The sequence below is a fragment of the Lonchura striata genome, chromosome 3 (assembly GCF_046129695.1).
Source record: "Lonchura striata isolate bLonStr1 chromosome 3, bLonStr1.mat, whole genome shotgun sequence".
Lineage (NCBI taxonomy): Eukaryota > Metazoa > Chordata > Aves > Passeriformes > Estrildidae > Lonchura > Lonchura striata.
In genome coordinates, this window is record NC_134605.1 from 113211623 (window position 1) to 113234169 (window position 22547).

A 22547-nucleotide genomic window follows, 5' to 3' on the forward strand; every position below is an offset into this window, starting at 1 on the left:
GAGTCTCCCTGTGCTGCCTGATCCAAAACTGAGGCCTAAACAGCTCTTGCCTGTGTGTCGGGCACTGGAGATTGTAAAAAAACAGGGATAAAGTCATCAAAACCTCTCATTTTCCTGCTGTTTTGTCAGTCCTTTTCCAAAGGCTTCCAGAGCCCTGGCATAAGGGATCATTCTATCAGTGTCTCAGGAAAACCCCTGTCAGTATGCAGGGCCTGACCCTGCTGGGTTTAGTGGTTTAGTGAGTCTCCCTGTGCTGCCTGATCCAAAACTGAGGCCTAAACAGCTCTTGCCTGTGTGTCAGGCACTGGAGGTTGTAGAAAAACGGGGACAAAGTCATCAAAACCTCTCATTTTCCTGCTGTTTTGTCAGTGCTTTTCCCATCCTCATGCACCTCTCTCCTCCCCTCAGCATGCTTGAAGCCTGCAAGACTGCTCAGGAAGTGACTCAGCTCTCTCAGGATGGACAGAAGATGCTGGAAAAGATTGAGCACTCTCCAAAGCCTGTCGTGGCTGCCATCAGTGGCAGCTGCCTGGGAGGAGGGCTGGAGGTACTGGACAATCCTGGGGCTCACAGCAGGAGTGGGAGCTGGCACTGCTGCTTCTCTGGTTCCCCAAATGATGCCAGCAGGACTGGTACCGTGAGATGAGTTTGGGAGCTGATGAGGGCTCATTACATCATGTAAATGAGTTTGTGGCGAGTTAATGACTTGCTTGTGCTTCAGGGCTCTGCCATGTGAGTTCTGCTGCTGTTGTGGAAGGAGAGCAAATCAAATCTGAACCTGTGTGGGCCAGGCTAATATTTAGATGAGTGTCCAAAGGAAAACAGACTGTTTCCAGCAGGCATTGGATCTGCATCAATGCTGCTGGCTGGAAATTGCTGCTTTTCAGGCAAATCTTTGTATCCCAGCAACTTCCACTCTTTGTGGGGCTGCTGTGAGAGGGGTGAGTGAGTGTGGGGACCCAGCCGGGCTCCACCCTGCCTGCAGCTCCACTCCAGCACCTTGCCTGGATCTTCTGCCTTGTAATCTCCCAGCCAGGGTTTTGTAAACTGCAAGGCTCTGCTAATTCCTGGAGCAGAGTTTTTACTAAAAGAGTGTCATCTTGGAAAGGAGTCTCTTCAGTTTGTACAGATTTCTCAAGTTTTTTACACTCAAGTTTTATGAGTGTGTTGGCTCATCATGGCTGATCCATAGATGGGACTGTGCTCTTAGTGTAGTGAATGAATTAAGCCCTTGATGGTCCAAAATCAGTTTGGGAGTTTAATGTTCACCTCACACCTCTTGCTGTCATCTCCCAGGAGAAGCCATCAGTGAGCACAGAGGGAATTTGGGCAGTTGGATGAAGGAATTTGGGGTAGGGTGATGAGGAAAGCTGAGGCAGTGTGTGGGAGAGAGCTGTGTGATGGGTGCCTGGTTCTTCTGTTGTCCTTCACAGGGAAACCTTTCCTTGTCTCTTCCATTTTTAAGGTTGCCATTGCCTGTCACTACAGAGTAGCAACAAAGGACAGGAAAACGGTCTTGGGAACACCTGAAGTGTTGCTGGGTCTCCTGCCCGGAGCAGGGGGTACTCAAAGGCTGCCAAAGATGGTGAGTGAGAGGAAAACTTGACCCCACAGCCCCTTCTGCCTGGCAAGCTCCCACTCTGGAATCCTCTTTCTGCCCTTCTAGGTGGGACTTCCTGCTGCCTTCGACATGATGCTGACTGGCAGGAACATCCGTGCAGACAGAGCCAAGAAGATGGGGCTGGTTGACCAGCTGGTGGAACCACTAGGTCAGACACGGTGTCCCTCAGCTCCTTGATGTTCTGCTGCCTGTCAGGGAGCCTCTCCCCTCACCAAAATGCGTGGAGAGGTCTTGTCCTGCTCTGCAGGGGAGCAGGAATCCCTGTGCCCACATTACAAGCACAGGGACCTTGAAATGCAAGGCTGCTGCAGAAGCTGAGTGAACAGGAGAGGTCAGCACGGAGGGCAGGCCTGCTGGCTCTGCTCCTTGAGCTAATTATCCAGATAAGAGCCCACGTTGCTCATTTATCATGTCAGAGGACAGATTGCAGCCCCTAATGGAAGGACAATAGATGATTGATGTCTGTGTTTCTGCAGCCTGCAGATGGTAATCCCTGACAGGAGCTGCAGCAGGCAGCCCCCATGGCTTAAGGACTCAGAATTGCCAGCTGGGTGGAGAAATTCCCTCGGCTGCTGAATCATCTTGCTCCCAAATTCTTTCACTAGGGCAGCTTTCTTGGAAGGTGACTAAATGAAGGAGTTTGAGGACTAAACCCTCCAAAGCCTCCCAGGAGGAGTCACCAGCCCCAGTGAGGAGTTGGAATGGAAGCCACAGCTCCAGCTGGCACTGCCATGGAGTTGGAGGGTGCTGAGCATGGCTTCCCCAGGCAGAGCACAGCCAGAGCACACTGGTGGTGCTGCAGAAAATAAAATACATAAAAAGCTGCTGCTGCCCAACCTGAGCAGTGCCAGGGAAGCCCTGGTGTCCGTGGTGTCCCACAGGCCAGTGCTCAGCTGGATCACAGGATGGCCTGGGTTGGAAGGAACCTTAAAGTTCATCCCATGGCAGGGGCAGGGACACCTTCCAGTGTCTCAGGCTACTCCAAAATGTCCAGCCTGACCTTGGGCACTGCCAGGGATCCAGGGTGGGCACCCTGTGCCAGGGCCTGCCCACCCTGCCAGGGAACAATTCCCAATTCCCAATCTCCCAGCCAGCCCTGTCCTCTGGCACTGGGAGCCATTCCCTGGCTCCTGTCCCTCCATCCTTGTCCCCAGTCCCTCTGCAGCTCTCCTGGAGCCCCTCCAGGCCCTGCCAGGGGCTCTGAGCTCTGCCTGGATCCTTCTCCTCTCCAGGTGAGCCCCCCCAGCTCTGCCTGGATCCTTCTCCTCTCCAGGTGAGCCCCCCCAGCTCTCCCAGCCTGGCTCCAGCCCTGCAGCAGCTCTGGGGGCTCCTCTGGGCTCTCTGCAGCAGCTCCAGGTCCTTGTGCTGCTGGAATCCCCAGGGCTGGGGCAGCTCTGCAGGTGGGCTCACCTGGGCACGGGGCAGCACTGCAGGTGGGCTCACCTGGCACAGGGGTCACAGGGGCAGAATCCCCCCTTTCCTGCTGCCCACAGTGGGGTGATCAGCCCAGGATACCCAGATATCCTTAGCTTACCTTCAGCTGTATTCATTCCTCTAAAACAGATCTGTGGTTCTCAGGCCGGAGTTAAAACTGCCTGGGTAAACTTTCCCACTTGATGCTTGCTTAGAAGTGAATTGTTTTTTAAGAGCTAGCAAATTTGGCTGTTTATAGCCACAATTAGCCCAGTTTGCTAAAAGAAAACGTGAGCTTTCTGAGGAGCTGCTGGGAATCCTGCCTCAGCTCAGAGAAGCACGTAGGAGGAACACAGAAATACAAATTCCATGCAAACATTGGATGTGTTCCTTGTTATCCAAACAGCAGCCAGCACCAGGAGGGCTCCTCTTCACTCTGTGGCTGGGGAAAGCAGCTCTGCCTGGGGTGATGCTTTAACTGATGATAGAAAGCTTGGAAGGAGACAGACACCATCAATCAGGAGGCAATTTCAGGGCGTGCAATCACTTCTCCTTCAGCAGGGAGCTCTGCAGCACTCCCTGGATCCAATTCTGACATGTGCCATTTATAAAAGAAAGCAGATGGGAGGGCACAGCTCAGATCTCCTGGGTTAGGAAACAGCAAAACACTGGGAATTAACTGCAGGTAAAGCAAACCCACACATGTGGGGTCACCCACTCGGTGTGAATGGTTCTCACAGCTCAGACTTTGAAACAAGCAGCAATTTTCTTCAGCTGTAGCATCAGAATCCAGCTCTTGTTAATGTATCCAAGCTACTGGGAATCAGGGATTGACATCTTGTAGCACATTGAGATATAAAGCTGAAGGTCTCTGCCTAGTATGGTAAAAAGAGAATTTGGAAGATGGTGAAGTCTGAGCTCTGAACTCCCAAATACTCTTGGGTTTCTAGTGAATTCTTTAAAACCCCCCTGGGCATTGCTGAAATGTAGATTATGCAGCAGCTCTGAACTATATTTTGTCTGCTGCCTGTAAAATCAGCTGTGTTTTGTTTGGCCCGTATTTCCTCGGACTGGTTCTGACATTCTGCCATGGCAGGAGGGAAACTTCCACAGGAGATTCCCTGAGCTGTCAGAGTGTTTGTGCTGCTTTATCTCCTCCTTGCTGAGAGACTCCCTGAGCAGGGAGCAGCTTGTGGGGTCTGCTGGGTGAAAACCCTCAAGTTTTCACACAGAGAGGTGAAACAAAGGGGCCACAGAGATGTTCCAAGGGCTGGAGCTCCTCTGCCATGGAGCCAGGCTGGGAGAGCTGGGGGGGCTCACCTGGAGAGGAGAAGGATCCAGGGAGAGCTGGGGGGGCTCACCTGGAGAGGAGAAGGATCCAGGCAGAGCTGGGGGGGCTCACCTGGAGAGGAGAAGGATCCAGGGAGAGCTGGGGGGGCTCACCTGGAGAGGAGAAGGATCCAGGGAGAGCTGGGGGGGCTCACCTGGAGAGGAGAAGGATCCAGGCAGAGCTCAGAGCCCCTGGCAGGGCCAAAGGGGCTCCAGGAGAGCTGCAGAGGGACTGGGGACAAGGATGGAGGGACAGGAGCCAGGGAATGGCTCCCAGTGCCAGAGGGCAGGGCTGGCTGGGAGATTGGGAATTGGGAATTGTTCCTGCCAGGGTGGGCAGGGGCTGGGATGGAATTCCCAGAGCAGCTGTGGCTGCCCCTGGATTCCTGGCAGTGCCCAAGGCCAGGTTGGACATTGGGTCACCCTGGGACAGTGGAAATGTCCCTACCATGGCAGGGGGAAGATTATATGACCTTTAACATCTTCTTCCCAACCAAACAATTCTGAGTTTCTGGAATTAAAACCTTATAGCTGATGACCTCAGCCTTTTGTGGAGGAGGACAATAGTGGGAGGTGAAACAGGAGGGAATTTCTGATTTTGGATTGTACCTGTCTCCTCTGTCAGAGTGTCTGTGGGGTGTTTCCTTAGCTCTGAGGGCTCTGGGCTGTGTTTGGAGCATAAAGGGGAATCGCCCTGCCCAGCTGCAGGGGTGTAATCTCCCCAGGTTTGTTCAGCCCAAAGTTGCACATTTAGCTCCAGGCTGTACTTGGTGACCCTGTGCAGCTTCACCAGGCACTGCTCTGTCATCACTGACTCAGAGTTTGTCTCTGGCAGCATCTCACAGCTGCCTGACCAGCCCTGTGCTGTGTCCTCCTGTCCTGATGATACAATTGTCTGGAAATGAGGATCCCTGTGCTTGGGAATTGTGCAACTCACCCTCAGAGGCTGCTAAAACTGGTTTTGTGGTGGCTTGCTTCACTCTGGGACAGCTTTAACTTGGACCAGGTCTTGCAGTAGCTACAGCAAGTGAGAGGTTTCCTGCACTGAGTTCAAAGGTTGGTTGGACATTGGCTCCAGGACAGGGATTTCTGGGGATTCAGCCCTCCCAGAATGCTGGCTGTGTGTTTAACAGCTCAGTGTTGGCTCCACAAAGGAGAGGAGATCTGCAGCACGAGGGAGGGGAGGCAGAACACCTCAGCTCCCGCAGGATTCTGGGTGCCTGCAGTTGTGTCAAGTGGAAGGTTTGAGGAATACAGGGCACAGGTGGCAAAAAGATGGTCAGGAGCTGAAGACACCTGCAGAGAGGTCCTGGAACCTCTGTCCTTGGAGGTGTCCAGAAGGTCCCTGAGCAGCCTGATGTGATTGCAGAGTTGGATGCAAGCTGGCCCTGCTCCCACGAGGAACTGGCATTCCAGCTTTTCTCACAATGCCCTCTGTATGAATCCCTTGGGGCCTTCAGATGGTCCGTGCTGAGCCTTCCCACTGTTGGTCATAACCCAGAAAAGCCAGACAGGAGCGGGGAATGGAGTGGGAGCAGTTCAAAGGCCCACCACGTGTCTGCTCCTGGTTTCCCTGCATCCTCATCCCTCAGGGATAACTTGTGCTGTGTTCTCTGCTCTCCCCAGGGCCAGGAGTGAAGACTCCTGAAGCAAGAACAATCGAGTACCTGGAGGAGGTGGCCATTGGCTTTGCCAGGGGACTGGCCAACAAGACTGTGTCTGCCAAGAGATCCAGAGGGCTCATGCAGAGTAAGTCAGCAGGGAGAAATCCCAAGGGACAGCAGGGAGTGTAATCCATCTTGGCTTCTCCAGGATGTGTTCGTGCTCCTGCTTAATTCCATTTCAAAAGCAAGTTGTATTTCACGTTGGAATCATCTCTTGAGCGATGTAGAGAAAATATTGCCCTGCAGATCTGGGCTTTGGCAGAGCTGGACGTGGTGGCTCCTGAGGTGACTCCCTAAGGAGTGGAGGGAGCAGGTGCCTCCAGGGATGTCCATCTGCAAAGTTTTGGTGGCAGGTTCTGTCCCAGGATCGTGAGCTCAAGTGGGAAGAGGCACACGGGACTGCTCCATGCTGATCCTCAACAGCACAGCCCAGAAACGGGGACATCTGTGGGAATTCTGCTTCCCGGGGCTCACTGTGTCACCTCTTGTGTTAGGAGGACACTTCAGCCCTCAGTGAGACTTGTCCATGGAATAATCCATGGAAAACCTGTGAGCAGCCCCTGCTGCCTGTGCCTGGGTTTCAGGTGCTGGAGATATTCACATTTGTGTTCCCTCACCTCTGCAGTCCACCCTGGCAGGCTGGCTGTGCACAGCACTGTGCTGACCCCTGTTCTGTCCCACCTTGCAGGGCTAACAGACTATGCCATGGCTCTTCCCTTCGTCAGGCAGCAAGTTTACAAGACAGTGGAGAGCAAAGTTCAAAAGCAAACCAAAGGGCTGTACCCTGCTCCTCTGAAGATCATCGAGGTAACACCCCTGCGAGGTGGGAGCAGCTGCAGGGCAGGTGGATCTGTGGGAGAACGTGGGACAGGCAGAGGGAGACCAACATCCTGATCCTCACAGAGATCAGTCCTGAGGAGTGCTGGCTGTGGGGTAGAATTCAGGATCACTGCCCAAATTATGATCACCAGTTCATGGGTACTGGTACCAGTGAGGGGTAGAGCAGGAATCCCAGCTGAGGGAAGGCTTAGCTGGAATATTTTGTCCATGAGACTTTCAGCTGCAGTTTTCACAGGTTTTCTCTACAGTCTCTGAAGAGTTCAGGAGACCTGTTTGACACCATAAAAATAGAAATTGCCATAATTTTCACAGCATTAACTACATATTAGTATGCATAAAGTATTAACTTTAATGCTTCATTACATAAAGTATTAATTTTATTAGTCCCCTCTGTTACACAGACATCCTGTTACACTCTGTGAATGAATCCTTACTGTAAAACAAGTTTTCACTACTGAAGTTGTTTCCTAAACTCCTCTAAAACCTGTGAAGGGTTTGGAGATCAGTGACATTACAGGAGCACAATTCCTAAAACCACGGGGAATGGCTAAAAATGAACCTGGTGGTAAACTCCTCACCTCTCCTGTGCTAGAAGAACAGGGTGACACAGCTCTGCTAAGAGCAGCAGGGACAGGACTCAGGGATCTGAAATGTGCCTTGAATTTTGGGGAAGGGTCGCTGAGACAGCAGGAAATCCTGTTAAATTGTGGTTTTGCAGCATGACTGAACTGTGGTGTGTCTTTACTGCTTTTGGATTAGGTCGTAAAAACTGGTCTGGATCAGGGGAGTGATGCTGGATACCTCATTGAAGCCCAGGTAAGGAGAGGAGATCCTGGCAGGGATCAGGTCCTGCTGTGGTGCCTTAAAAACAGAAGCTAGACAAGAGTTAAGAGGATTAAAGTGGATATTTATTGAAGTGCCTTCAGAGGCCATAGCCTGGCAGTACCTGGATGGCTTCAAGATGAAAGCAAGAGGGCTTGGCCAGGAGATCTCACATTTTTATAAGTTTTAGTGCATTTGTATATAGGAGTTAACTGTCCAATTAATAGCTTCAAATTATGAAGTTTGATCCTCCTTGCTTGCTTGCCCACCCTCCTCTTCCCACATTGTTTATGCTTTGGGCCTGAAGGTGGAAGATGTTGTCCTTGAATCTCCTTCTAGAATAGGATTGTTTTGTCTTCACCATCCTGTCAAAAGATCCTAGTGGTACTTAATATAAAGCTAAAAGCTGCACACCAAACCAGAACAGAAAAACTTAAAACCCAAGGTACCAGATGTGGTCAGGGGATCTGGGTTTACCCCACCAAGGGTTCCTCACAGCCTGCTGCTTATCCCATCCCATCCCCTACCCCAGGCTGCTCCAAGCCCCATCCAGCCTGCCTTTGGGCACTTGCAGGGATGGGGAACCTCAACACAAAGCACTCACTGTGGGTGGGTGATGCTGCTCCTCCTGGATGGGCAGAGCTGAGCTTCCACACCCCCCTCTAGGAGCTGGCTCACTCATCTGACCATGCTGGCACGTGGGCTTCGTGTCCTAAACACCCTCCAGTCCTGCTTGAGCTTTGCTGGCACACAGGAAAAACTGGAATACAGTTTAATTGAGGGTGTAGGACACACTGTGGCTCGATCAGGCAATTGTCCACTCCAAAAGCTTGTGTGAGACCCATTTATCCCACACACTGAAAAATTCTTTGTTTTCCTCAACCCTCCTCATCCCTCCATTTCTCTGCCATAATAAACAACCCATCCCTAATTATTTTTTTCCTCACTGGTCCTGGTTTGGCCACACTTGTGCTCAAATTTTTTGTTTCTGGTGCCACAGAGGCAATTCTGGCTGTGCACAGAGTCACAGGTGGGGTTAGCTGGGCACTGCCAGCTCTGCAAGATTGAATCCCCAGCAGCCCCACATTTCCATCTCATTATCTCTGTATTTTCCAAGGTCATTGCCCCTCAAATGCTGATGAAATCCATCCATCTCCCACTTCCCTGATGTGCTTTGTAGCTCCTTTTGTTCCCTTCTGGTGCCAAGGCCTGTCTTGAGCTGTAGCTGTCCCCTCAGCAGTGCCCTCCTGGCTGTGCCCCATCCCTGCTGGTTGTGCATTCCACCCACGTTTGGTCTGGTGCTGAATAAAAGCCTTGGGATACTCTGTTCCTTACAGAAAGAATGAATGGGGTTTTTTTTTTCACCAGAACAGCAGCAGGATGGAGATCTTCCCAGAACCCCTGAAGAATAATAAGTGTCAGTGTTGTGGCTTTTTTACTGCCTCCCTCTCTCTCTCCCCCAGGACAGGAGTTTGCAAATTCTCTTCTAGGCTTTGTTTTGGGTATTTGAACTGGCAGGGCAGTGGTGAAGGAAGGTGCAGCCTGCTCCAAACCTTATTCCCTGATTTTCCTTGGCAGACTTGGCTCTGACAACCTTTGTTTTGTGTGTGCTTGTGCTTTGTGTTCCTCAGAACATTGTGCTGGGTGCTGGGAGGTTATGCAGGCCTGGGATTTTGTTGCCTGTGATCCTCTGAAAATAGGATCAGGCTGCTGCTGTCAGAGAGAGCTGATCTGTTTGTAAGGATTTTTGACAAAACCTTTGGACAGGGTGCTCCACCTGGATCTGTGGGGACAGTGGCCCCAGTTAATGTGGGGGAGGAAGGATCTCATGTCAGGGAAGTCCAGTCCTGGCACTGAGGAACTGGAATCATCAAATCCCAGAGTGATCTGGGGGGGAAGGGACCTTAAAGTCCATCCAGTTCCACCCCCTGCCATGGGCAGGGACACCTCCCACTATCCCAGGTGGCTCCAAGTCCCATCCAGCCTGGCCTTGGGCATTGCCAGGGATCCAGGATGGGAACCCTGTGCCAGGGCCTGCCCACCCTGCCAGGGAACAATTCCCAATTCCCAATCTCCCACCCAGCCCTGCCCTCTGGCACTGGGAGCCATTCCCTGGGTCCTGCCAGGGAACAATTCCCAATTCCCAATCTCCCACCCAGCCCTGCCCTCTGGCACTGGGAGCCATTCCCTGGCTCCTGTCCCTCCATCCTTGTCCCCAGTCCCTCTGCAGCTCTCCTGGAGCCCCTCCAGGCCCTGCCAGGGGCTCTGAGCTCTGCCTGGATCCTTCTCCTCTCCAGGTGAGCCCCCCCAGCTCTGCCTGGATCCTTCTCCTCTCCAGGCGAGCCCCCCCAGCTCTCCCAGCCTGGCTCCAGCCCTGCAGCAGCTCTGGGGGCTCCTCTAGGCTCTCTGCAGCAGCTCCAGGTCCTTGTGCTGCTGAGGAGGAGGTGGTGCAGGATGAGCCCAGAAGTTGCCTCTCCTCAGGGGTGACCTGGGCCCTTGTCCCTTTTCTGTGCAGGTTGCTCAGCTGTGCAGTCACACCGTGCCCGTCTCCCCCTTGCCGTGTTTTTGTGTGCTGGCACTGAGAGATCTGTTTAATGCCAACACCTCTGCCTCCCTCTTCCCTTTCCTCCAGAGCTTTGGCCAACTTGCAGTGACCAAGGAATCCAAGGCACTGATGGGGCTCTACCACGGGCAGGTGCACTGCAAGAAGAACAAGTTTGGGACGCCTCAGAAAGAGGTCAAGTAAGTACCAGTGTGGGATGCCTGAAGGAGCAGTTGCCCACTCTAGAAGGCTCCTGAGTGGGCTGGAGAGCTGTGATCAGGGCAGAGGTTTCCAGCCTCCAGAGCCTGACCCACTGCAGTTTGGAGGCCTCACTGCCCTGTGGCCTCACTCAGGTGGTGCCTGGGTGGATGACAGGAGCTGTGTGACTCTGCCAGCAGTGATGGTGATCTATTAAAAAAATATGGATATTGATCTAGTACCGATATCCAACTGTGATGGACAAAAACTCTCTAAGTTTAAAGTTAGAAAGTGTGTGTTTATTCAACGCCGGGCAGCGTGCGGGATAGCTCCCAAATACACACCGCACCTTCCAGGTGATTAGAGTCTTTTTATCCATACAAGTATTGAACACCCAAAATACAAATACATATTCATAATTTTGGTACATCCCATTCCCCACTTCGTATGCTAATTATTCCAAAACCTATTAAGCATGTGTAGTTTGTCCCTTGAAATGGGTCAGTGTCCCTTCCATGGGGAGGTGTCCCAAAATGAGGAAGTAAATGAAGTCTTCCTCATTCTGACCTTTCTACCTTTTCAATGCAAATCTGGCAAATGAACTCTTGGTAGAACTCCCATTCCTTGTCTTCAATTGGTTTCAGAACAGAGGAGGCCCACAATTATCTTATGTTCCTAAAAGCTATTTGTCAGTTTGTGTATTCTTCATTATAAACCCAGCTAACTAAACATTGTGCTGACAAGCAATCAATTATTAGTTAACTACTAACTCCTAACTTCATCAAGGCCTACTCATTTATTTTAATTAACTCTAGTAAGGCTTATTTCTAACTAAAATCTTAGCTCCTCTAAAATCTCTAAATTCCTTAAAGTTTATGTTTCAATGGGAGTCACCGTGTCCATTTGGTCCTTCCCTGCAGGACTCTGGCTGTGCTGGGAGCAGGGCTCATGGGAGCTGGGATCGCCCAGGTTTCCGTGGATAAGGGCATCAAGACCATCCTGAAGGACACGACACAGAAGGGTCTGGACAGAGGCCAGCAGCAGGTCTACAAGGGGTATGTCAGTTCAGGGGGTTTGCTCTGGTGGCACTGGGCTGGCTTTAGTCACAGTTCTTCTGTGCTGTCAGCATCAGGAGCTCCTGGCACTGCTGTTCTTCTGGAGGAGCTACTGGATGTCACGGAAAAGTTTTATTTTAATAATGTCCCCTGCAGTGTGCTGGGCCTGCTGTGAGATAGGCCCAGCCTTAGCTCCTTAGGTAGGCAGAGACCTCAGAGTCAGCAGTAACTTCTAGAGGTAAGAAGAGAGTGATTCTGGCTGCCTAAAGGTCCATGGCAGAGGAGGCATTCCAGGGTTTTCTTCCTGGGTTTCTTGCCCTGTTCTCCTGGCTCTGCAGTAATAGTACTCAGCTGTGTGTCATCAGGAATGGCAGTGACTGACCTTCAGCTGAGCTGGGGGAGCAGGAGAGTCCTGCTCCCACGTGGAAGGAGGGGTCAGAACACAGAGTGACAGTCCTGCAGGGTGGGAGATGGAGATTTGGGGGGAGACGGGAGGGATTCCCGTGGTGCACCCCCAGCAGCCTGGCTGGCCCACTCAGGAGCAGTGACAGAGCTTGTCCCTCCCTAGGCTGAACAGCAAGGTGAAGAAGAAGAGCCTGACATCATTTGAGAGGGACTCCATCCTCAGCAGCCTGATGGGCCAGCTGGACTACAAGGGCTTTGAGAAGGCAGACATGGTCATCGAGGCCGTGTTCGAGGACATCAACGTCAAACACAAAGTGCTGAAGGAGGTGGAGGCTGTGAGTGTCAGTCCTGAGCAGCCCCTGGATGGGAGCCCCTGGCTGGTGGAGGGTCCTGGGCTGTGCTGCTGGGTTTGTCCCCTCCCAGGTGATCCCTGCTCACTGTTCCTTGTCCCCCAGGTGATCCCTGCTCACTGTCTCGTGTCCCTTGTCCCCCTCAGGTGATCCCAGTTCACTGTCTCATGTCCCTTGTCCCCCCCCAGGGGATCCCTGCTCACTATCCCGTGTCTCTTGTCCACCCCAGGTGATCCCAGCTCACTGTCCCTTGTCCCCCCAGGTGATCCCTGCTCACTGTCTCATGTCCCTTGTCCCCCCAGGTGATCCCAGCTCACTGTCCCTTGTCCCCTCAGGTGATCCCAGCTCACTGTCCCTTGTCCCCCCAGGTGATCCCTGCTCACTGTCTCATGTCCCTTGTCCCCCCAGGTGATCCCTGCTCACTGTCCTGTGTCTCTTGTCCCCCCAGGTGATCCCTGCCCACTGTATCTTCGCCAGTAACACCTCTGCCCTCCCCATCAGCCAGATCGCTGCTGTCAGCAAGAGGCCCGAGAAGGTGAGTCCCCAGGGCCACGTGCCCTGCACAGAGCTGTCCATGATGAGGTGGCTCTGCTCTAGAGACCTTCTGCCCCCTCCTCAGGACATGGCACAGCCCATCCTCTGCTCCCAGTGCAGGCTTTGAGCAAAGAGCTCACGATCTGGGGGTTCCAGATTCCAGTGGGAAGGAGGAGAAGGTGGATTCACCCCAAGGGTGATGTTGGTGGGGCAGGTCAGCACACATCAAAAAGTGTTGGAGGCAGAGAAGCTGTGGAAGGTTGGAGCTGAGTGGGGCTTGGGCTCTGCTCCCAGGGAACAGGGCCAGGATGAGGAGAAATAGCCTCAAGCTGTTCCAGGGCAGGTTCAGCTTGGATATCAGGAGGAATTTCTTCCTCCTGAACAACAGAAAGAGTAGTCAGGCATTAGAAGGGGCTGCTCAGGGAGGGTTGGAGTGCCCATCCCTGGAGGTGTCCAGAGAATTCCTGGATGTGGCACTCTGGGCTGGTGACAAGGTGGGGATTGGGCACAGCTTGGACTTGATGATCTTGCAGGGCTTTTCCAGCCTCAGTCCATCTGATTCCTACAGCCCTGAGGCAGCAGGGGACTGCCCTGCCAGGGGTACCTGTGCTGCCTGTGAGTGTGAGGTGACCTGCTGGAGGTTCCTGTCACCCTGCTGAGCCTCTTCCTCATTTGCTGCAGGACCTCTCTTGTATCCAAATTGCCAACCGAGCCTCATTTGTTCATCTTTGCAAATAACATCCTCTTGCTGTTCAAATTGCCCGTGCAATGGCTCTTAGGAGGAAACTCATAGGAAGTCACTTAACTAATTAGCACATTTTCTTTAATTAGTTTTGCAGCCTGCAACTCAGCAAGGTGCCTCTGACTTACACAGGGCTTGGTGCCAAGCGTGGCTGCCAGGAGGCACGAAGGTGACACGCTGATGGCATGGTCACATTCACACAGCCAGATAATCTGCACTTAAACGCCGTTCCCGGGGGAAGCTGCACTTCCCTCTGTAATGAGCTCCTGGAGAGAAGCCTTCTCATCCTTAAATTCACTTCCTCACCACAGACATTCACAGGCAGCACGCAGGGACTCCCCGAGTGCTGCTCCAATCTGAGCCCAGCGGGCACAGCAGCTGGCTGGGGCTGCCCTGCCAGCTCACACCATTTCCCTGGGGGTGAGCTCAGGGAATCCCAGGCAGATTTGGCTGCCAGACTATAAAGTCCCGTAAAAATTGTACCTTAATCTTGAATGAGCTCCTGGGCTATGCTGTGTCTTTGGGAAAGCCAAGGAGAGAAGGGAATTGGAGAGCACTCCTGTCACAGAGGGACACAGAGTGTGCTCAGGGCCTTCCCCCTGCACTCAGCTTGCCCAGCTGATTCCTCTGGGGGCCAGAACCCATCTGAACCCAGCTCTTCTGTCTGCCAGGTGATTGGGATGCACTACTTCTCCCCTGTTGACAAGATGCAGCTGCTGGAAATCATCACCACAGACAAAACCTCCCAGGACACGGCTGCCTCTGCTGTTGCTGTTGGCCTCAAACAGGGCAAAGTGGTCATCGTGGTGAAGGTGAGGGGATGCTACACATTGCTGGGTAATAAATAAAAGGGTTTGTGTACTGAGGGGAGGGTGAAGCATGTCTGTGGACACGTTGGCTGCTCCTCTGAGAAGTGAAAAGGGAGGTCAGAAAGGGGCAAGTGCCCAGGTGATCCTCACATGTCCCTCAGAGCAGGCATGGAAAGCCACCAGGCACACGTGCAGGGGCAGCACGAGGAGCTGGCACTCGTGCCCCACACAGCTTCCAGGGCATCCCAGACAGAGCAGCCTGCACAGGACTGTCAGCACCTCAGCTCCCTGGCAGCCTGCAAGAGCAGAGGGTCAGTGAGCAGCAACCCTCCTCTGCCCGGCTTAAATCTTGAGGGAGAGGGGCAAGAATGCATGGGAAAATGGATTTAGATTGGATATTAGGGAGAAATTCTTCCCTGTGATGGTGGGGAGGCCCTGGCACAGGTTGCCTAGAGGATCCATGACTGCCCCATTCCTGGAATTGGCCAAGGCCAAGTTGGACAGGGCTTGGAGCAAGCTGGGACAGAGGAAGGTGTCCCAGTCTTTTTCCTGATTCCTGAGGTTGCCAGAATGCTGAGCACGTCTCTCCTGTAGTGCTGGGAAAACTGGCTTGTCAGAAAGTGCTCTGGGCATCTCCAAACACCAGTGGGGACACAGTGCTGCTTCCCTGAGCCTCATCCCCACCTCAGCTGCCTCCCTGAAGGGCAGTTTGCAGCTTATCCTGACTTGGTGGGGAGCAGCAGAGCTGGAACAACTGGCTCATGCTGGTTTCCCTTGTGCTGAGCACCCTTTCCCTCACCAGCCTGTTCTGGACCTGCAGGCACTAGTTCAAATAAAAACACTGGGATAGGAACTTCCAGGGAGCGAGTTCCTGGAAGCCTGCAAACACTGCTGAGCTCTACAGGGGGGGAAAAAAGTCCCAAACCTGTCAGAATCTGTGGTATTGATGGTTCCAGGATTGTAGAAAGTCTCTGTCAGCCCTGTTGCCAAAGAAGCCATAATTGGTCTGTGCTGGTTTCCAGGTTGTTTATTCTGTTTATCTCTCACATGTTCTGCTGCCCTGCCCAGCTCTGTCCTGCAGGGCAGCGTGTGGGGCTCTGCCCTCAGTGGGATGTTACAAACATTCAATACCAGAAACTCCCTGGGCTGGATTTACAAGAACGTGCCAATATCTGTCACCTACGTTGGACAGTGTGTCCCCAGCCTGAACCAACAGAAAAATGCCAACACCACAGTGAGACATGGAGGGCATGAAGAAGGAGAAAAAGGACAAGGCACACCCATTTCCTCCATCTTGTCCCCTTTGGACCCCTCATCTAGAATCCTAAAATTTTACTTTTGCACCCGTGCCACACTTAATTATTATATCAAACCCTCAGAGCTGGTAATTCATCCTGTAAGATTGAAAACTTTTCCATGGACAGAGATCCCAGACAGTGTCTCTGGGGGCTCTGTCCAGGGGGGTTCCTGACCCCTGCCAGGGTCCCAGACCTGCCAGGGCAGCCAGAGGGAAGCTCTGGATTCCCACACAAACCTGTTCTAGCAGTCAGTAGCACAGTGTAGGAGATGGGGTTTGGGGTGTCTGAACTGCAGCCTGGGCTGTGAACACAGTTCTGGGGATGCCAAGGACTCAGCTGCTGCACTGCTTTTCCCCAGGATGGGCCTGGATTCTACACCACCAGGTGCCTGGGGCCGATGCTGTCCGAGGTGGTCCGAGTTCTCCAGGTGAGCATCCCCCGAGCGGCCATGGAAATTGCTTCTGCGTTGGCCAGAGGGCTGGGGTGGGGTCAGAAGAGGATGTGGTTCACCAGCCCTGCCTCTTGTGGCTGTCCCCAGCCTGCTTTTGGCCCCTGTTTGCAGCCAGTTAATGGGGCTGGGCTCTCTGCCCCACCTCATCCCGAGATCCCACGGCTTCCCCCCCTATCCTGCAGGAGGGCGTTGACCCAAAGAAGGTGGATGCCATCTCCACGGCCTTCGGCTTCCCGGTGGGAGCGGCCACGCTGATTGACGAGGTGGGCGTGGATGTGGCCACGCACGTGGCCGAGGACCTGGGCAAGGCCTTTGGCCCTCGTTTCGGAGGAGGCAGCATCGACCTCTTCAAGCTCATGGTGCAGAAAGGCTTCTTAGGTGAGCTGCTGAGGTGTTCTCAGCTAAAGGGTGTCCCCAGTGAAAGCACCAGCATCATCCACCTCCCCTGCCCCCAGCAGCAGCAGTGGGGGAATGGGGCAGGAATCCCTCCCAGAGTTAGTGGTGCCATTGGTTCTTTGAACATAGAGAAAGGGCCTGGCAGAGTGGCAGCATCTTGCCAAGGTGGAGCTGGGTGCCTTCCCTGTGCCCCTGCTGAGGCAGCAGATCTGTGCTCTGAGGTGCAGAGTGCTGGCAGCAGGAACAGCAGGCACAAAACAAGATCCAGGGTGGCAGGAGCTGACTCTGTGCTTTGATCCCTGCAGGTCGCAAGGCAGGGAAAGGTTTCTACGTGTACCAGGAGGGAGTGAAGAACAGGAGCGTGAATTCCGGCATGGATGAGATCTTGGAAAAGTTCAGGGTGCCAGCAAACCCCGATGTGTGAGTTCCTGTGTGTAAGGGAAGGCTGGGGCTGGCTCCTGCCCTGCCCAGCTCCTTGTGTCCTGGAGCCAGGCTGGGAGAGCTGGGGGGGCTCACCTGGAGAGGAGAAGGATCCAGGCAGAGCTGGGGGGGCTCACCTGGAGAGGAGAAGGATCCAGGCAGAGCTGGGGGGGCTCACCTGGAGAGGAGAAGGATCCAGGCAGAGCTGGGGGGGCTCACCTGGAGAGGAGAAGGATCCAGGCAGAGCTCAGAGCCCCTGGCAGGGCCTGGAGGGGCTCCAGGAGAGCTGCAGAGGGACTGGGGACAAGGATGGAGGGACAGGAGCCAGGGAATGGCTCCCAGTGCCAGAGGGCAGGGATGGATGGGATATTGGGAATTAATAATTGTTCCCTGGCACAAGGTGCCCAAAGCAGCTGTGGCTGCCCCTGGAAGATCCCTGGGGCTTGGAGCAACCTGAGATAGTGGGAGGGTGTCCCTGTCCATGGCAGGGAGTGGCACTTGCTGGGCTTTAAGGTCCCTTCCAGCCCAAACCATTCTGTGATTCCATGACATTGCTGAACACAGAGACTGGTCAATCTCTTACTTTTATTCCAAATTCATCTGGGCCATGCTCCAGAAAACCCTGCTTGTGCACAGAGGTTGGACTAGAGGAGCCCCAGTGCTCCCTTCCAACCTCTGGTTCACAGAATCACAGAATAATGAGGTTGGAAGAAACCTCTAAGATCAAGTCCAACCTATGCCCTAACACCACACCTAGACTACAGCACCAAGTGCCAAATCCAGTCTTTTTTTAAACCTATCCAGAGATGGTGATTCCACCACCTCCCTAGGAAATCAATTCCAGTATTTTATTATTCTTTCAGTGAAAAAATTTTTCCTAATATCCAGCCTAAACCTTCCCTGATTCTTAGTGCCTGCTTCAGGACACTGACAGGGCTTAGCCCTGATCCTCAGCTGGACTGGGACACTCCCAGGCCATTCCCACCCCTGGGCTGGCTCTGTGTCCCAGCTGTGCTGTCCCTGCCCAGCCCTCACAGCCTCTGTCCTGTCGGAGCAGTGTGACCCCCCTGCATAATTTATTCAGCCTTCTGCACCTCCATGGTGCAGAAGGCTGAATAAATTGCTTTTATGAAGCTAAATTATATTACAGTAATACTATACTAGAACTGTAACATACTAAGAAGATTCTAAAGAAAAACCCGTGGCTGTCTCCAGACCAGCTTTGACCCAACTGGGCAATCAGTCCAAACCATCACCAGTGCCCAATTAACAAATCACTCTTGGGTAAACGATCTCCATAACACATTCCACATGTGCCAAAAAACAGGAACAGCAAAGAGAGATAAGAATGGTTTTCTTCTTTCTCTGAGCTTTCTCACTGTGTCTGTCCTAGTTTAGGGCAAATTTGGGGAAAACCCTCTGGGAGGAGCCCCCAGAAAACAGACCCCCACAGCCCCTCCCCACCCACCTGGTTCGGGAAAAAATTTTCTCTGAGAGAAGTGGAAAAGAACCTGTTTATTTAACAAATAAAGCACTCCCCAGCACAAAAAAAAAAAAAAAAAAAAAAAAATTACTAACACCAGATGACAACAAAACTCTTTCACCACTCTGAAGAGATGAACAAATCCAGAAAGTCTCTCCTGGGAGTGGTCACTAGGGATTGCTCTGGGCACTGGGGATGGCTGCTGCAGATCACAAAATGCAGGCTCTGGGTGTTCCTCGGTGTTTCCAGGTCCCAGTCCAGAGCAGGTTGGATGGTATTCAGGAAAAGGAAAAGAAAGGGAAAGGAAAGGAAAGGAAAGGAAAGGAAAGGAAAGGAAAGGAAAGGAAAGGAAAGGAAAGGAAAGGAAAGGAAAGGAAAGGAAAGGAAAGGAAAGGAAAGGAAAGGAAAGGAAAGGAAAGGAAAGGAAAGGAAAGGAAGGAAAGGAAAGAGGAAGGGGAAAGGGAAAGGAAAGGAAAGGAAAGGAAAGGAAAGGAAAGGAAAGGAAAGGAAAGGAAAGGAAAGGAAAGGAAAGGAAAGGAAAGAGGAAGGGGAAAGGGAAAGGAAAGGAAAAAGTCCAGAGACAGAATTGCACTGCTTAGCTGAACTAACTAGGAAGCAAAGGCAAAAGCAGAAGCAAGCAAAGCTAGCAAAGGCAAAAGCAAGCAAGCAAGCAAGCCAAAAGCAAGCCAGCCAGCACCAGCCTCTTCTAGACAGCAGACAGGGGGGAGGTGAACTGGCTGATAACAAGACAAAACAAACCTTCACTTTCAGAGTCAGTTCTGAAAGCTTCTGCTTTCAGAACAGAATATCAAACATACACAGAACACCCGACTGGGGATACAAACACCATAATGTCACCCTAGGACAGCGTCTCACAGCTTCCCAGGAAAAATCCTGGGGGGAAAGAATGGTGTCCCTCTCTGTTCAGAGAATGTGAATGCCCACATCTGTCCCACAGCTGCTCCGACGAGGACATCCAGATGCGCCTGGTGACACGCTTTGTCAACGAGGCAGCCATGTGCCTGCAGGAGGGCATCCTCAGCAACCCCGTGGAGGGGGACATCGGGGCTGTGTTCGGCCTGGGCTTCCCACCCTGCCTGGGAGGTGAGTGCTCTGTGCTGGGATTTGGGCTCCAAAGCTCCCCGTGGGCTGCAGCCCTGTGGGAAACGGCCCACAAGGCCAGGTTGGAGCTGCAGCCTGAGGAAATGGCCTCAGGCTGCATCAGGGAGGGTGTAGTTTGGATTTTGGGAATAATTCCAGGCTGTCCAGCCCTGGCACAGCTGTGCAGAGCAGGGCTGGACTCCCCATGCCTGCAGGGATTTAAAAGCCCTGTGCATGTGGCACTTGGGGACATGGGTAAGTGGTGCTGCATCAGGGAGGGTGCAGTTTGGATATTGGGAATAATTCCAGGTGCCCAGCCCTGGCACAGCTCTGCAGAGCAGGGCTGGACTCCCCATGCTTCCTGTGCCTGCAGGGATTTAAAAGCCCTGTGCATGTGGCACTTGGGGACATGGGTTAGTGATAGTCTCAGCAATGCTGGGGAATGTTTGGACTCCATAGTCTCAAAGGGCTTTTCCACCCTAAATAATTCCATGACTCTGCAGAGCAGGGCTGGACTCCCCATGCCTGCAGGGATTTAAAAGCCCTGTGCATGTGGCACTTGGGGACATGGGTAAGTGGTGCTGCATCAGGGAGGGTGCAGTTTGGATATTGGGAATAATTCCAGGCTGTCCAGCCCTGGCACAGCTCTGCAGAGCAGGGCTGGACTCCCCATGCTTCCTGTGCCTGCAGGGATTTAAAAGCCCTGTGCATGTGGCACTTGGGGATGTGGGTTAGTGGTAGTCTCAGCACTGCTGGGGAATGTTTGGACTCAATAGTCTCAAAGGGCTTTTCCACCCTAAATAATTCCATGACTCTGCTGCTGTCTCTTGACACTGCTGCTGGAGTTTACCAAGGGCTCTTAGACCCAAGGTGGTGCTTCTTTCCCTCCTTGAGCCATGTTCAGACTGAGGGAGCAGCCCCAAGGGACTTCTTACAAGTCCTGCAGGGACAGGACAATGGGGAATGGCTTCCCATGATTGGACAGGAGATTGGGAATTAGGAATTGTTCCCTGGCAGGGCAGGGAGGCCCAGAGCAGCTGTGGCTGCCCCTGCATCCCTGGCAGTGCCCAAGGCCAAGCTGGACAGGGCTTGGAGCAGCCTGGGACAGTGGGAGGTGGTGAGACTTGGCAGGGGTGGCACTGGATGGGCTTTGAGGCCCCATCCCACCAAAACCATCCATGATTCCATGGATTATCCGTGTCCCAGCTTGTCCCCAGCCCTCGAGTGCCTCTGCCCAGCTCAGGTGAGCAGGGAGTAGAGTTCCTGAGGGGGGTCTCTTGTGCAGAAGGATGAATGGGACAAAGCCATTGCTTCTGGGTGCTGGGAACCTTCCAGGCGTCTTGGTGCTGCTTCTTCCCCATCCTGCTGTGTCCCCATCCCCGCTGTGTCCTCGTCCCTGTGTCCCCGTCCCAGCAGTGTCCCCGTCCCAGCAGTGTCCCCATCCCCACCGTGTCCCTGTCCCTTCCGTGTCCCTGTCCCCGCCGTGTCCCCGTCCCCACCATGTCCCTATCCCCGCCGTGTCCCCATCCCAGCAGTATCCCTGTCCCCACCGTGTCTCTGTCACAGCTGTGTCCTCATCCCCACCATGTCCCTGTCCCCATGTCTCTGTCCCAGCTGTGTTCCTGTCCCCGCCATGTCCCCATCCCAGCGGTGTCTCCGTCCCACCGTGTCCCTGTCACTTCTGTGTCCCCATCCCAGCAGTATCCCTGTCCCCGCCGTGTCCCTGTCCCCACCATGTCCCCGTCCCAGCGGTGTCCCTGTCCCCACCATGTCCCCATCCCTGCCGTGTCCCTGTCCCCACCGTGTCCCCATCCCCGCCATGTCCCCATCCCCGCCGTGTCCGTGTCCCCGTCCCAGCAGTCCCCATCTCCACCATGTCCCTGTCCCTGTGTCTCTGTCCCCACCGTATCCCTGTCCCAGTGGTGTCTCCATCCCAGCCATGTCCCTGTCCCCGCCGTGTCCCCGTCCCAGCAGTGTCCCCATCCCCACCGTGTCCCCATCCCCACTGTGTCCCTGCCCGTGTCTCTGTCCCCACCGTGTCCCTGTCCCCGCAGGTCCCTTCAGGTTCGCGGACTCGTACGGCGCCCGGCAGCTCGTGGACAAACTGCGCAAGTACGAGGCCGTGTACGGCAGCCAGTTCACACCGTGCCAGCTCCTGCTGGACCACGCCAACAGCCCCAGCAAGAAATTCCACCAGTGAGGCGGCCTGGTGACACCCCGACAGCTCCTCCAGCCTCCCTGCAGCACCCCATTCTCCTTAGGTTAATCTCCAAAGCCCCCGGGGAAGGAAGAGAAGAAGGAAGGAGGGGGGCAGCAGGTTGCCTCATGGCTTGTAGTCATTTCAAGTGCCTTACCAGCCACTGTGTGTCGGGTACGTCCGTCCCGTGCCAGCCTGGGCCTGGGGGCTCCGTGCTGGGGGAGGGAATTCCTGCTGCCTTTGCCTCCAGAGCTGTGGCCTCCAGAGCTCCCAGTCTGGCCAGTAGCATCCAGCTTGTGGCTGGAGCCGAGGCCTTGCCTTTCCATCAAACATCCACCAAAATAAAGCCCCATCTCCTGGGTTTGGACTCCTGCTTCTCCTCCCATCTCCCTGGGGGAACAGCTGGAGTGGGGATTGACTGGTCCAGGCAGTGCCCTGGGGTCCTGTCTGTGGTGGGTCTCATGGAGGGGCACGATGGCAGCAGTGCAGGACACAGCAGTGTCACCTCTGCCATCACTCGGGGATTGTGAGGATCCTCTGCCATCACTTCAAGGGTTGTGAGGAGCCTCTGCCATCACCCAGGAGCTCTGAGGAGCCTCTGCCATCACTCAGGGATTGTGAGGAGCCTCTGCCATCACTCAGGGGCTCTGAGGAGCCTCTGCCATCACTCAGGGATTGTGAGGAGCCTCTGCCATCACTCGGGCTCTGAGGAACCTCTGCCATCACTCTGAGGAGCCTCTGCCATCACCCAGGGGTTGTGAGGAGCCTCTGCCATCACTCAGGGGCTCTGAGGAGCCTCTGCCATCACTCGGGGGTTGTGAGGAGCCTCTGCCATCACTCAGGAGCTCTGAGGAACCTCTGCCATCACTCAGGAGCT

General features: G+C 53.8%; 1 protein-coding gene across 1 annotated transcript in view; it reads left to right on the top strand.

The window, feature by feature from the left end:
• Nucleotides 1-22031, top strand: part of HADHA (hydroxyacyl-CoA dehydrogenase trifunctional multienzyme complex subunit alpha) — a 30474-nt gene extending 8443 nt beyond the window's left edge. Inside the window, exons 5-20 of the mRNA XM_077782493.1 lie at nt 409-547; nt 1466-1585; nt 1667-1769; nt 5990-6112; nt 6716-6834; nt 7627-7683; nt 10322-10431; nt 11350-11484; nt 12053-12224; nt 12688-12774; nt 14187-14327; nt 15981-16049; nt 16256-16451; nt 16775-16889; nt 19331-19476; nt 21528-22031. Coding sequence (XP_077638619.1) covers nt 409-547; nt 1466-1585; nt 1667-1769; nt 5990-6112; nt 6716-6834; nt 7627-7683; nt 10322-10431; nt 11350-11484; nt 12053-12224; nt 12688-12774; nt 14187-14327; nt 15981-16049; nt 16256-16451; nt 16775-16889; nt 19331-19476; nt 21528-21673 — 1978 coding nt within the window. The 3' untranslated portion in view covers nt 21674-22031. The remainder of the gene's footprint in view (nt 1-408; nt 548-1465; nt 1586-1666; nt 1770-5989; nt 6113-6715; nt 6835-7626; nt 7684-10321; nt 10432-11349; nt 11485-12052; nt 12225-12687; nt 12775-14186; nt 14328-15980; nt 16050-16255; nt 16452-16774; nt 16890-19330; nt 19477-21527) is intronic.
• Nucleotides 22032-22547: the final 516 nt, after the last annotated feature.